General features: G+C 38.6%; 2 protein-coding genes across 4 annotated transcripts in view; both read right to left on the reverse strand.

The window, feature by feature from the left end:
- CCDC34 (coiled-coil domain containing 34) overlaps nt 1–1,074 on the reverse strand; it is a 45,416-nt gene extending 44,342 nt beyond the window's left edge. Inside the window, exon 1 of the mRNA XM_055549168.1 lies at nt 611–1,074. Coding sequence (XP_055405143.1) covers nt 611–1,059 — 449 coding nt within the window. The 5' untranslated portion in view covers nt 1,060–1,074. The remainder of the gene's footprint in view (nt 1–610) is intronic.
- Nucleotides 1,075–4,585: 3,511 nt separating this feature from the next.
- The window catches only part of LGR4 (leucine rich repeat containing G protein-coupled receptor 4), a 106,863-nt gene continuing 96,087 nt past the window's right edge, over nt 4,586–15,361 (reverse strand). For all 3 annotated transcript variants that reach the window (XM_055549170.1, XM_055549169.1, XM_055549171.1), the window contains 7 exons: nt 15,070–15,135; nt 13,794–13,865; nt 12,046–12,117; nt 11,668–11,793; nt 10,764–10,879; nt 10,411–10,494; nt 4,586–8,048 (listed from right to left, as the gene is read on the reverse strand). In XM_055549170.1, coding sequence (XP_055405145.1) covers nt 6,772–8,048; nt 10,411–10,494; nt 10,764–10,879; nt 11,668–11,793; nt 12,046–12,117; nt 13,794–13,865; nt 15,070–15,135 — 1,813 coding nt within the window. In that variant the 3' untranslated portion in view covers nt 4,586–6,771. The remainder of the gene's footprint in view (nt 8,049–10,410; nt 10,495–10,763; nt 10,880–11,667; nt 11,794–12,045; nt 12,118–13,793; nt 13,866–15,069; nt 15,136–15,361) is intronic.

Here is a 15,361-nt window from a genome sequence, read left to right on the forward strand (position 1 = left end):
TGTAGAAATAAATTAAGATGACTTTAATAATCCCTTTGATTCTAGCATTCAATGGCTTCTACTTTTAGTAACTGCTAAGAGCAGACCTGACATTATCTCTGGATGCTGAAGTCATTGCTAACCCCAAAGCTTCAGCTTTTAAGCTATGACATAAAAAGTATACTGCTTACTACAACCTACTTCACCGACAACCAGATTTTTTTCATAATCGCTACAGGTGTTACTAACATGCAGTAAACCACATTTGGGTGTTAAAGATTTGAACAAGAGTTCTAGTGTCCCCACTCTGACTTTTGAGTGTTCATAAAATGCCTGAAACTGTACCAATTTTGTGTGTTTAGTGCTCGCTTCTTGTGTGTTTAGGTGCATTTCTCTGGGGAGGAAGATTGTAGCAACCATCACATACTCAGGAAAAGGGGTTAAGAACGATGGAAAAATCTGTAGTCGTGAGTAAGAACCGCCCCAAGACTCTGGGCCAAAAGGAGCAGCACCTGCGGCTGCAAGTGCCCGCTTTACCTTTTGAGAGGGAAGACAGGAAGGTATCTGGTCGCCAGACGAAAGTACTTAGTGGGGTCTAAGGAATCTTGAGGGGGCTGTATCTCGGATTTACCTGGTGCACCCCTGTAACTCCACTCCTCTCAGGCTCTCCACCTTGGCCTCTGAGTCATAAGCATCTTCGTCCACATCTTCCTCCTGCTCCCCGTCACCATCGTCGTTGTCAAATGGGAAGCTCTGGTGGCCGAGGGGAGACAACAGCGACAGGGTGGAATTGCTGCAGCTCAGCGGTGTCGACAGCGAGCATACCTCCACCGCCTCCAGGCCCGGCCCCCGGGGGCGTGCCATGAGAACAGGGAAGCCCGAGGAGGGCCGAGACCCGGACCTGCAGTCGGCCATGAAACGGGGTTCGAAAAGGGGAGAAGCAGTCCCCCACCGCCGTGCGGCCCACATCTGGCCCGCCAAGTTCAAACCGGCGGAACGGCGGCGGGGACGTGCTTTCCCAGCAGGCCTCGCGCGCGCCGGCGCGGCCAATCCGGGCGGGCGCGGACTTCGCGTTGCCATGGCGACGCGTGGAGGCCTCCTGGGCTTTGTCCGGGCCTGCAGAGCGTGGCTTCCTGCTCCCGTCAGTCTTCTGGGTGTCCTCCCTCCTTCCCAGCCTGTATCTGCGCTGGTGCTTGTGGATTAACCTCGCAGACTAGGTCCCTGCTCCCGGCTCACAGCCAGGAGGGCCCGTCCGTTGTTTGCTGTGGTTCGTTTGGTACAGAAAATGTGCTGTTACTGAATAAGGCAGATTCTTTAAAGCGGAAAGAGGCAGAAGCCAAAACTACCCCCATATCATTACAAGATCAGAGTTACAAGGATCAGTCACGATTTCTCTCAGCACATGGCCACATACGGCTGTATTTTAGGAAAAGGTGGGGGGCGGGGGCGAACTTTATCCAAGTTTACAAGTGTATCTAAAGATACACTTCTGGTACAATTTTTCATTATTTTTGGTAGTACCTCGTTTGCCTAGCGTCACCTCGGCTTCCTGGCATCTTACAGGAACTTGCTTATTCAGGTGAATATATATAAACATATATATGTATAAGCCTTTACTTATACAGGGCCTCTCTGAAACATCTAGTGTACTGGGGTCTGTACTAATCACTGGAGATATAAAAAATAAAAGCCCTGCAGTCCTCACTTTTTCCTAGGGAAGAGTCATACCATTAAAATATCACGTGATATGTATACTATGAGAAATGAAAAAAAATTGTGCGACTTAGAAAGGAGCACTCTCCTCTCAGGGATTGAGGGTGGGGATGAAGGTAGTAAGGGAGAGGTAATAGACACTAAAGTTAGTTGCTTTATTCATGCTAATAAACGGGCTTTGTCCAGCGCATAATGCAAATTGCTAGTAGAAATATCACACGATGAAAACAGACAGTGGCTAAAACAGCACACAAGATTTGTCATTGACCAAGGACTGATACAAAATCTTCAATGACATTTAGATCCCCAAAGAATTATATACAGTAGAAATAATAGTAACCAAGGGCAATTTATAGTTAATAAAATACGACATGGTTAAAACCCTTTAAACGGAGTGTAAACTTTGTTAAAATTTTCGGTAAAAATGAAAATGGAATAAAACTGGAGCAATTTAAATGAGTGATGAAATTGATGGAGGAATAAAAATGGCTTGAGTTTTCATTCTCTTACCTAATTATTCAATAGTGTCATGTCTGGTTAAAACCTTTTAGGTGAGGATGTTTAGAATTAATAAATTATTTGATTGATGCAAAACAGTATCACCCTAGGTCACTTTAGGGCTTCATAAGGGGGTAAACTTGAGAAGCTGTTCCCAACAAACATCACCCCATACTACTGAAGCATAGTAGGAAAACAAGTTTCAGCATGAAAGCACTTGGATTTGAATCCATGGTTTTTCTCTTATTTGCTAGGTTTCCCTCAGTAAGTTTCCCTGGAGAAGGAAATGGCCACCCACTCCCATATTCTTGCCTGGGAAATCCCAGGACAGAGGAGCCTGGTGGGCTACAGTCTATGGGGTCACAGAGAGTCAGCCACGACTGAGCGACTAACATACAACATCACCTAAATAAGCTGTTTGGCCTTTCCAAGTCCTTACTCATTCCTCTGTAAAATGGGGAAATTCTGTAATCTGTTTCCCAGTTATATCATCTTATTAATTCTCAAAAACTTCTAGCGCAGGATCAGACAAGAGAAAATGGTAAATGGTAACGTGTCATATAAGCTCCAAAACTTTCCCACTGTAACCTCTTACTATGGGAATCTAAAATGTTTTAAGCAAATTATGCCCTTTCCTGGATGCCTCAGAATCATCCAATACATGACCAAGTATTGCATTATGTTGTAACAACTCTGGAACTATGAGGCAAAGTCACTAGTGTTGGTGCTTGAACATAATCAAATCCTGTGGTCTCGTTTCTTACAGCGCCTTTTCATTACTGGGACTGAGAAACCATAATCAAGTTCGGTAGAATTATATAAAATGTATAAATAAGGTCAAAAGAAGGCCACTCCCTTAAGTTTCAGGATGTTGACTTAGTTACTTCTCTCCTTACTACTCCTTTATTTATGTATTTATTTTCACTTTCATGGTATATTGGGGATAATTTCTGCTTTTTTGATTGGCATTGTAATCTTGTGTAAGTGAAAAGAGAGACCTTTGCTTGAAAATCGGTTATAAAAGTAACATTACTACCAGTGAGTCCTAAGGCAATATATTATACCTCTTAAAAAAATGTAGTCCTGGACATACTGAAACATTTTCAGATGAAACAAAATGTCTAGGATTTGCTTCAGTGTAACCCAAGGGGCAGAGGGATTCCAGAAGATGAGTGAATGGGATAAAGAAGAAATGACATTTACCATGTGCTCTTGACAACTGCCAAAGTTGAATGATGGGTATGGGCAGTGAGGGCCAAGAGCGTAGGAAGAGGGGTAATTACAGTATTCTACTTTTAGTTATGGAAATTCCAAACATATACTGAAGTTTAAAACAAAAACAAAACAAACAAAAACAAAAAAATTAAGGGGAACTGGGTGCTGGTTTCGGCTCTAATTTGCTGTATGGGTCAGATATTCACTTAAATTTCCTTAGGCCCTCTATTTTCCCATCTGTAAAATGAGGGCTTGATGATTATGAATACTGAGTGAGTTCTAAGCACAACTGTCCCTCCTTATCCATGACGGTCCCAAACTCCCAGTGGATGCCTGAAACTGCAGATAGTACCAAACCCTACAAATACTATGTTTTTTCCTACACAGTTTCTGTTTTTTTTTTTTAACTTTTTATTTTATATTGAGGTATATCCAGTTAGCAGTGCTGTGATAGTTTCAGGTGAGCAGCGAAGGGACTCAGCCATACATACACGTATCCATTCTTCCTCAAACTCCCCTCCTATCCAGGCTGCCACATAACATGGAGCAGAGTTCCCTGTGCTATAGAGTAGGTCCCTATCCATTTTAAATATAGCAGTTTTATTTATCAATTAGGCCCAGTAAGAGAATATCCAAATTACCAGCATCACTCTTCTCATGCTTTGGGGCCATTACTTGAACACAAGTGCTGAGAGTCGGAGATGGCTAAGTGACCAACGGATAGCAAACACTGGACAAGGGATGATTCGTTTCAGAATAGAAGAGTGCAAGATTTCATCACACTACTCAGAAGGGCACAATTTAACACTTATGAGTTTATTTCTAGAATTTTCCATTTTAATTTTCCATTTTTGGACCATGGTTGACTATGGACAACTAAAACTAAGGAAAGTGAAACCTCAGATAAGACAAGAAAGGGAGGACTATTGCATTTTGGCAATTGACTGTATCTGGAATAGATCTAATTGAGGGTATCCTCTTAAATTTTGTTTTTCATGAGTGTGTTTTTCATGAGTATTGTTCAGCCTTAAGATACAATAAAACCTTACTTCTAAATTTCAGCAAAGTGTTCTCCCAACATTTCTTCTAGAACTCTTAAAAATATTTTACTTCAATTTGCTTAGTTTAACACTAAAACAAATTCATTAATATACCTAGGTATAAATTAAGGCAAAATAGATTGCTTTCCAGAAAGTTTAATGATTCAACACATTGCATACAATATTTCCTATCATATGTATAACACAGTTTACCACATATTTTAAGTACCTGCTATTCTATTGTTTAAATGAATGCAATGAAAGTATTCAGTAACATGACTTTTGAAGAAAAACTTTTAGCTAGATTTTTTTTTACCAAGTTATGATTTAATATTTATCAGATGTGTAAATATACAAACATGATGGCAATTTTAAAAACTTGTGAATAGTTGGCCTTACAAAATTACAACACACTGTAAATAAATGCCTCCCACGTTTTATACAAACTACATGATTTTGATATACAAAGATTCTGTTTTTATTACACTGACAATGTACAACCAAGAGTATTTACAATGCAAAAAGTATATAAACCACAATTTAACATTCTGCTACTGGCAGCCACTATAGTTTAGGAGGTAGCTTTAATTAAACAAAATGAACAGAAGCCACGTTTCCCAACTTGTGTTCTAAAAATAATTTACATAAGATAAAAATTCATTATATGCACATTATATACAGTTTAATTATTAAACTGCAATCTAGCTTAATGTTTTTTAGTATCTCATGAACAACTAATATGGCAGTGGATTTGCTATTAATTTAGCATACTGTTCAAAAAAGTGTATTGAACATTTATCACTTTAAGACTCCACATAATGACATGTCAAAAGTTCATAGATGACTATCAAGTACAATTTTTAATTTTTAAAGACATAGGCCTAAGCTTTATGCCTTTTTTTTCCTTAGTGACATATTTGTCTTGTCTCACAAGAACAGTTTCAGAGCTGTTGCACAGGCTCTTGTAAATCAAAGGAAGGGAAGATATATGGTAGCGTCCATGTAAGAGCATAGGTTCAGGAGAATCCAGCTCACCAAGAAATAAATGTAAGTGCTTTGTGTCATAATTACTCCCGATTTCTCCCACCTTAGTTGAAACCATTTGCCACAATTTCCTTTCTGTACAATTCAAGCTACAGGTAGATCACATACCAACAGAATTGGAAAATACTGATAGAGCCAATGTTATTAGGAACAGTTTATCCATGAGAACATTATACTGCTGCTCCTACTGCTGCTAAGTCGCTTCAGTCATGTCCGACTCTGTGCAACCCAATGGACGGCAGCCCACCAGGCTTCCCCGTCCCTGGGATTTTCCAGGCAAGAACACTGGAGTGGGTTGCCATTTCAATGCGTGAAAGTGAAGTCGCTCAGTCATGTCCTACTCTTTGCGACCCCATGGACTGCAGCCTACCAGGCTCCTATGTCCATGGGATTTTCCAGGCAAGAGTACTGGAGTGGGGTGCCATTGCCTTCTCCAGGGAGAACATTATACGGAGCCATCAACTCCCTCAGATACTTTTAAAATCCCCTGTTAGTAGTTTAGCCAAATCTACTAAAATCACACAGCAATGAGCCCTTTACTTTTTCCTAATAGTATGATCACAAAGCACTGAAGAAAAAATTACTGATTGAAACAAAGCAATGCATAATGACTGAAGACAAATGTGTTCCGTTATTCTTTTAAAATCTAACAGTTGTTAATATTGTTTTAAAAACATCTTCAGGTTTTAATCTCTTACACAAAATTGATGATTCTATTATGTCAGAGATGGATTAGAAAAATGCAAGAATTTAGTGCCTACATCCACTCTCATGGTCCTGTCTGGGAAACGATTCCCCCCTACCTTTTTTTTTTTGGCCCTGCAGTAAGTTGTCCTGAGATTAATGATGAAACATTAGGTAAAATTAGCAAGCCTTTTTCTTCAATTATATAAAATCACCATTTAAAATATTCTTAAAAAATATTAACAGCTGTTCTCTATCTTGTGCTTAATTCAGAAACAGGTATAAATTTGCTCCTTATGGATCAGAAAAACCCAACGTTATATTGCTACGATATACATAAAATCTTTTTCAAGTTAACTATTTGTTTCAAATAGACTACACATTGCTTGGACACTGCATTTTGTCATCAATCAATAGTTCAGGCACTTGTCCTTTGCAAAGGTCTGGTTGAAGACATAACTGCCACCTTTCTCCTTCTTCTAAGTGACACCGGGCAGTGATCACTGAAGTGCTTCCCAGATGAGAGATCAGACTAGGGTTCATTCTTATAAACACTGTGATTTTGGTTGATGGGAGAAACAGTTACCAACACATGGATTCAGTCTTTAACTCTTGGGAGATTGTAAGCATAGCGCACCAAAGGAAATCCTCGACTCTGATAGAAGCAGGCTCTTCCGCAAGCCTGAACCTGGTCAGAACTGTCTGAGACAAAGGAATCTTCTTCATCGGCATAATCAGAGTGGGCAGACTGCGTGCCACAGTCGGACCAATAGCCGTCTGGCCTTTGGCAAGAACCCACCGTCAAGGCAGGACAGCTGTGTGATTTTATTAAGTGTTTGCAGGACACTGGCTTTGTCAACAGGAAGGCTTCGCAGCAGTCACACACAGTCAGGTTGCCCTGCAGATGTGAGTACATGCCGCAGTCATAGTAGAAATCCTGCTCCACACAACCAGCTTGGCTGCTGATGGAAACTGAGGCCGATGCGCTTTTCTTGGTAACGTGGTGCTTCAGTAACTTCCAGTCTTCTTTAAACTTTGGGTTGAAGAAGACATAGAGGACTGGATTCAGGCAAGCAGGCAATGGGAAAAATATCAGAGTAACAGACTTCATTATTTCGGGGCTGATTGAGACGGCGGTGATCAATGGCGCGAAAGAGAAAAACGCCACGGGACAGAAAAAGATGCAGTTGGTGAAGATGAGCCAAGCGACATGCTTAATCATGCTAGAGTGTGAGTTCTCGGAAAGGTCTTCTTTTTCCAAGTTGCAGTAGAGTTTAGTGTAGATAATGGCCATTAATAAAAATGCTAATGAGTTTAACAGCACTAAAGTTACGGTAAACCCTAACGAAGGGGTTTCCCCGGTGGGAAATGGCAAGCACAGAGGGGATGCGGAATACTCCCCTCTATGGAAAAGGGGGAAAGAGCCTGCCACTGCGGCCCCCAGAAAAGCCAAAAGGGCAGCAATCCGGAACTGTCTGAGGTGATTGCTTTTCCCGTTTTTAATTATATCCTTTGCAGATAAGCTTCTTTCGACGGCTGCTAACATTAGTAAAAATATGGCGCTTTCGGAGGAGAAAACGGCAAGAAACCCAGCTATTTTGCAGCCGCTGCCTATCTCCCACCAAATGCCAAATTCAGCAAATCGGCCCCAGGACACGGCATCCAGAAAAGTTAAGATTCCGGTATAAGCTCCCATGAATAAGTTAGACACAGAAATCAGGCCTATAAACAACTTGGAGGAAGGCACTGATGTACAAGATGCAAATGTTGTTAAAATGACAAGCAGGTTGAAAAACAATGCAACCAAGAAAATGAACCACACAGTAAGACGGATCATCCAACTTCCCAGCAAGTATTCGCAGGGCTTAAAAGCACCTAAAATGAAAGAGAGAAAAGACAGTTTATAAAAGACTATCTTCCATAAGATATGGCTTGAGAAACTAGTAATAGAATAATTAATCTACTACCAAAGTGAATTGACCCAAACTGAAAAGATTATCACTTCTTAGGCATCTAATCATTGGACTAGGCTATTTAAAAATTTATTTTAATATGTTATCTTAATATATATTTATTTTATTAACTACTTGGCAAAGTCATACAGTGATATTTAAAGGAAATTTTTCACTTTTTCTCATACTGAAGTTAATATACATAGTACAGTGACTAGTATGTGAAAGTTACTTCATATGGGGCTTAGAATCAGATAAACTAGGGTTTGAGTTGAGGGTTTATAACTTACTGCTTTTAAGAGGGCAGCTTAAACCTCTATAAATTTCATTTTTCCACTTGTGGATAATAACACCTATTTCATAGCATTGTGTAGCTTAAGTAAATTACACACACAAAATACTTAAACAGGCTACTGGGTACATGGTTGGACTTCAAAAAATGTTAGGTCCTTATCTTCTTCCTTCCCAGTTCCTAATATACTTTATTCTAATTATATATGATATATATATGTAACATATTTTATACACACTTCTTACAGCCTTCAAAAGCAATCTGATGAAGCAGGCTAAGATAAATATAATTATCCCCATTTTTCATGCAGAGATTTCGAAATGTTTGGTAGAGCTGACAGAGGTCATTGAATAAAATAGTACAGTGAGAGCTAAATTACACTGATGTTAAAAAATCATGTAAAACTATATCCAATAACACCCTGCATCACTTAAACTAGAACTGTAAGAACTAATTTAGTAGCTGAGTTGCATGTTCTAACAACTGACTTTGGCATGCTAGTTATGTCCCAAATGACAACTGTTTTATTTAAAGGTTAGTAAAGAAAAAGAAAATGTTGTCGGCAGAGTACAAGAAAATGTGTTTGATACATCCTGTAAAGCATCTTTATCACTGAGATAGTCACAGACCTAACATGCCTGAGCTGCACTATTTATATCGATTTGACTGAAGAAACTTATAAAAAAATTTTTTTTTCTAGTTAATTTTTTTATTCCCCACCTCAGGGAAGTGTGAAGAGGAAGCTTTTGCCTTTATCTCTGAATCCGAACTCATCCTTCTACAAGAAACAAGGAGCAGCTCACATGACCCGGGAGAATAGGACACCCTTTGGAAAGTGTTTGACTAGTGGGTGGAATTACTTTCCCTCAAAGGCCTGGGAAGTCGGCTCCACTCCTCTGTCTTGGAAACCTGCTGCCTCCTCCGGTTTTAAAAGAAGGTTCCTGCTCTCTTCACTTCCTGCTACTGTGTCACCTCATGGCTGTCTCTGTGTTACCACATCGGAGTGGAGCTGGGGAAATAGGTTTGCCGTTCACTCCTATTGCCATCTGGGGAGATGAGCTCAGACCAACTTTCCTCCTGGCTGACCCCCAAAGTTTAAAATCAGAAAGAAAGAAATGGAATCTCTGCATATTCATGTCTAGACTCCCCTTTAATAAAGACTTTCCCTTCCTTAAGTCCAATGCAAAAACCCCAGCAAACAAGTGAGTGAACTACAGCCCTTGACTTCTAACAATCAATACCTTTTACAGATTTTATAAATGATTCTGGTCAACTCCATTCACTCATCTGATTGCTATAAACTTATTCTCTACACCAGGAACTGTGCTTAGTGTTAAAAGAACACATACACAGCCTCTGAAGAAGCTCATCAATTCAGTAGTAATCATTAACAAATCCATAATACTTATGATTCTGAGTTATAAAATTAATGTTCCAAACATCCAGTGTGATTAAATAGGAATCTACTTCATAGCACACAACTTAGCCATTTAAATTTTTTTTAACAGTAAAATTATAAATCCATCTTCTCTGATAAATTAGACAGAATATCACAGTCACGACCTAATACTAAATTGTGGTGTCAGTTTAGTAACTCTCCCAAATCTACTAAAGTTCAGTGACGTCAAATAGAAAAGTAGACAAGGTTGCATTTAAAAAATAAAAGGATAACACTAAAAGTCCTTATAGACCAGTAACTTCTGGAACTATCCCAGGGTTAAAGTTGCATGAAGAAAATACCTCTCCATCCTTAATGTGTGTAACCCCCATCTGGGGAGCTTGTTAACACGAAGATTCTGAGTCATGGGTCTGGCCCGAGATTCTGCAAGAGATGCCTAAGCGCCTGGTATACAGACCACAGGTGAATCAGGTCTTATGAAATCATCTAGTCCTACTTCTGTTACAGAAATCACATTTATCCCCGGAAGTTTTAGATACATTTGCCTAATGTTTGTTTAAAGCAAGAAACTGCAGCCAAATGTACTGTGCTTACCTGTCGAGGGTGTGCAGTGGATAATGATTTGACTGTGCTCCTCATTTTCAGTACTGCTGGTGACACCTGCCACATCACTGAGACCTGAACATACAATACGGACTGTTCAATTCAAGCTTCAGGCAGATTACAAGACCACAACACTTTCCCGGCAGTGTTTTCTCTTGTACATGATATAAGTTCAGTGTGCACCACGCTTAATAACATATTAAAGATGTCAGGAACACAGTACACAAAAGCCACAGATATTTCTCCACAGATTTCATACTGATCCTTCACAAACTGATTACAATAACACAGACTTTGATTAATGCTGTAAAGAGTGTTCTGTTTTTAAAAGTTCATGCACTTGCCTTTATCCTTTAACCCACTGTGGTCTTGCAGGCTGTTATCTTCTGTGTTTGAATGTGCATAAGAGTCACAACCCCAAAATGCACAGCACTGATAAGCATATGGTACAGATAAAGACCTGGAAAAAAATGGCAAAATCTATGCTGAAATACCAACTTCACAGACATGCTTTTGTTTTGTGAAAGGTAAATACTTTAAACTGGTCCTTATCCTCCCTGGACTTAGTTTCCTCATTTGTTGAAAACAAAAGGCTCTAGTATCAGGGGACACCATGAGTTTCTCCAATTAGATAAAGTATGCTTTGAAAAACTGAATTTGAATCAAGCCATCTTTAAAGCTTAATAGCAATACTGCAATTTAAAGAAAAATCTTATCAGACTCCTTTTATAAATGAACTAACCACACCCAATGTATCATATGAAACTGGTAGTTTCATTTAAAATTACATTCCAGTTCGTTTGTGACTTTACCCCATTAAATGAATTCACATTCTCATATAAGTATAATGAAAATATTTATTCTCTTCTCCCACGATAATATTCCCAAGCCCTCTCTCTACTATGTCTAATGAGGTCCCTGCTCTAACTCTGTCTCTATGAAGTATTTCACATTGTATCAGTTTTCTATAGGCTCACAAGTGGTTTCTGCTATCTTGTTGCAGATGATAAATCCCCTTATACATAAAACCATTCTGATGAAGGGCTATATTATCTCTTTGACAGCATCACAGGCTGCAGTTCATGTTCTCAACAACAATGGAATAGTGCTCTATTTTTTTTCCAAATTTGTGAGGATTGAGGTTGAAAATCTGGGAACCACAGCAAAAAAAAAAAAAAAAAGAAAAAAACCCAGGATACTCTATAATCTGAAGGCCTACCAAAACTTCCACAAAAAAGAAAAACACACCTGAGATTAACAAAGTCTTTTGCTGCCAAGGCTTCTTTCAGCTTGAAGTTGCCCACAAGTTTCAGTTGATTTAGCCCATTTAGGCCTTCCGTTGGAAATGAAGTTAACTCATTGAAACTTACATCTCTAAAAGGTGAATAAGACTTCAAATTAACTCCTAAAACACAAGTCTGTACATGTATTAACATCATAAATACTAGAGCTTTAATAAGAAGTTTAGGTGAGGAAAAACCATTTCAGAAGCTGTCACAACATCATAGCAGATTAGCATTTATACAAAGGAGCATCCAACAGAAAGACAATTTGGGTAGGCAATGCTAAAACACAAGTTTCTATAGACTATTCACTACTTTCATGATATCGTTGCAAGAAACTTACAAGTTCGTTATTGACCCAAGCTTGGCAAAAGCTCTGTCATCAATTTCATGGATCAGGTTTCTACTAAGATCTCTGCAATTATAAAAATAAATTGTTAACTCCTTTCAAATAAACTCGAAATGCAATTACTTTGACTACACTTTAGGATCTGCTGCAGTCATAATAACCCTGATAAAATAACAAAGATCTTTAATCCTGTTCAACAACATTTTTAATATTTATGTTGAAGGCCTCCCCTTCACAACAATCTATTTCTTGGAATGTGTTCCAGGGAGGAGTAATTTCAGTTGGCATCTGTTTCAAAACAGTTGTGAATTTTCTCCTCCTTATCATTCTGGTACCAGTTCAAAAATACAAATGATATGATATAGCTTCTGGTACTATTAACTAGGTGAGGAAAAGCACAGCTCCTGACAAAGCTGAAAATAAAAACAGGCTTAGTGTTGTTTGCATTCTCAAAGGTTAGCGGCGATAAGGCCCTTTGGGAAGACAAAGAATCAATACGCAAACAAGAGCATTCCAGAAGGGCTTCAGATATCATTTTTCCCCCAAGCAGGAAAAAAAAATCCATATCAACACCACAGCCACATACTACATTCAGGAACACACCCTGTGGAATTCTGATATTACAGAATTAATAGAACAGAGAAATAATCTGCAGTCACACTTACAGGGAGCCTTAATGGAAATTTAAAGATAGGATAAATTCATTCCACGACACATCTCCTGGATAACAGGAAAATTCGACAGACTTGGTTCCAAATCATGACAAAGCAGGGTAGCTTTGCATTGTTGCCACTTATCGGTGCTCTGGAAGTGACTGCATCTGGGAGTCAGTCCCTTTCCCTACTACTGCCTGGACCCACAGGAAGCCTATCTGCCGCAAGGCAAGATCCAGAAACCCAACAACCAATAAAGTATTTTTCTAATAGAACACGTGTGATTTCTTAATGGGGATCTACCAGAAAACATGATATATTAGTATCTGTAATTTCAATTCACTGTCAATGTTTCCAGTTTTTTTCTATATTAAGAAAAAGTTTCCTAATTAAGTGTATTGTGTCTTCTGCATTGCATGAAGGCAGTGACACGGTTTGTCTTAGTCATCTCTATATTCCCAAGAGCTGAATAGAGTATGAGGCACAAATATGTCCTCCAATACAAATCACTTTTTAAATGAGTGTGTCTGCTGCATATTAGCTGTGTTTGTCATGATAGACACCAGTACAGGGGTCAGCAAACCTCTTCTGTAGAGCACCAGATAGTAAATATTTTTCACCTCTGGGGGTCACATGGTCTCTATGGCAACTATTTGACTATGCCATAGCATGGTGAAAACAGCTTTAGACAATACTCAACCAAAGGGCATGGCTGTGTTCTAATAAAACTTAGTGGACAGAAACAGTAAGCAGGTTGACTGTAACCACAGGCTATAGTGTGCCCACCCATCACCTAAAGAGCTGGCAAACTCCATTACTATGACCTGAAAATACACAAGGCGAATTCCTCAAGCTACACACATTATATTCTTTTGATTCACAAATTTCATAAATTAGCTAAGGTTAAAAAAAAAAAAAAAACAAACACTGAAAAGAAATTAAAGTACCACATGGTAAAGTTTGAAAAATAGTATTTATGCATAATAAATCATATTTAAGTATATTTACTAACATGGGAATTGTAATGATATATTAATTTACAGCTTGACAACAATTTTATTTGCCTCTGATAATCATAGAGGAACTTACAGAATCTTTAGGGATGTCAGGCCTTGAAAAGTATCTTCCTTTATTTGGTGGATCTGATTTCGCTGCAAAGAACTAAAAAAAGAATAAGATGAAAGGTTAAAAAAAAAAAAGAGAGAGAGATAAACAAGAGAAAATATTTTCTATTTTGAAAAATAACATTTCTTAATTAACTTTTTCAAAGTTTAAATATTCATTCACAAGTAACACTAGTTGATCTTATTGAAAGTAAAGAGAACCGTTGTTGCCTCATCTGAAGGATGAAAGGACTAGATTAATTGGTATTACGCCCAAAATGAAGCTAACAGTTAAGGTACACTACCTAAATTCCTCACCAACCCCACTCAGGAGTGAGAGCAGGAAAACAACACAGTGAGGAAGGACCCAAGACACTATTAGGCTTTCAAAAGATACGGAATAACACTAGTTGCATATGACAAGTGAAAGAAGACAATCTAGAAAATCTACGTACTGTGATTCCAACTAAATGACATTTTGGAAAAGCCAAAATGATGGAGACAAGGAAAAAAAACAGTAGTTTCCAAATCTTAGGGTGGTGAAATGACTCTGTATAATACTATAATAATTAACACATGTCATTATACATTTGTCCAAATCCACAGAATGTTCAATACCAATTAACCCTAATTAAACTATGTATTCAGGGTGATAAGGATGTGCCAGTGTAGGTTCATAAATTATAACAGAATCCTATTCTGGTGGGGAATGTTGACTCGGGGTAGGCTATGTACATATGAAGGCGGGGAATACAGGAAATCTCTGAACTTTTTGTTCAATACTGTTGTGAATTTAAAGCTGCTCAAAAAAAATAAAGTCTATTAGAAAAAGGAAAAAAAAAAAAAAGGACCCAAGACAATATAACCATGTCAAGTACTGCAGAAAGAAGGTTAGAGGAAGGAGGAGATATTATAAAACATGGGAGTATTAGTTCCTCCCTTTCTTGACCCCCTCAGTCAACTCCCACCAGAGCTGTATTATATAGCTACATGGTGGACATCCACACCTGGACCAGTTTTTGGTTGGTTGGTTTTTCCTACTGCCCTCGTCCCATACAGTCTCACAGACTGCCTGACGGATAGGTGCCCAGTAAGTGCTAGTCACATGAACACACCTCGTGCCACTGAACATTTATTCACAGGAATACCTGATTACATGAATTTCTAAGACCTTAATATGAAAGTCATTTATTTACAATAGGAAAGGCTCAATGAGTTAACAGTAGACCACAGCAAAAAAAGTAAGTCAAAGACCAACTTACATTTCTTCCAGAGCATGGCAACCATTAAAGCTTGGAAGGTCTTTTATACTGTTGTAAGACAAGTCCCTTAAAACAATGCAAATGGAAAATAATCAATTAATTTTATGTTATCAGAATACTATATTAAGACAGCTGTACTCAGAAGTATCAAAAACAATGCTAAGATCTGTTATAAAGAGATATGGCTGAACAAGAAAAGAAACTTTGTTTTCCTTATACTTGCAAGCTTTCCAGAGTACCTTAGAGCTAGAACAAGCTTAAAATGGGCAAACTTTGAGTCCATAATATTGAG

This window comes from Bubalus kerabau, chromosome 15 (genome assembly GCF_029407905.1).
Source record: "Bubalus kerabau isolate K-KA32 ecotype Philippines breed swamp buffalo chromosome 15, PCC_UOA_SB_1v2, whole genome shotgun sequence".
NCBI lineage: Eukaryota > Metazoa > Chordata > Mammalia > Artiodactyla > Bovidae > Bubalus > Bubalus kerabau.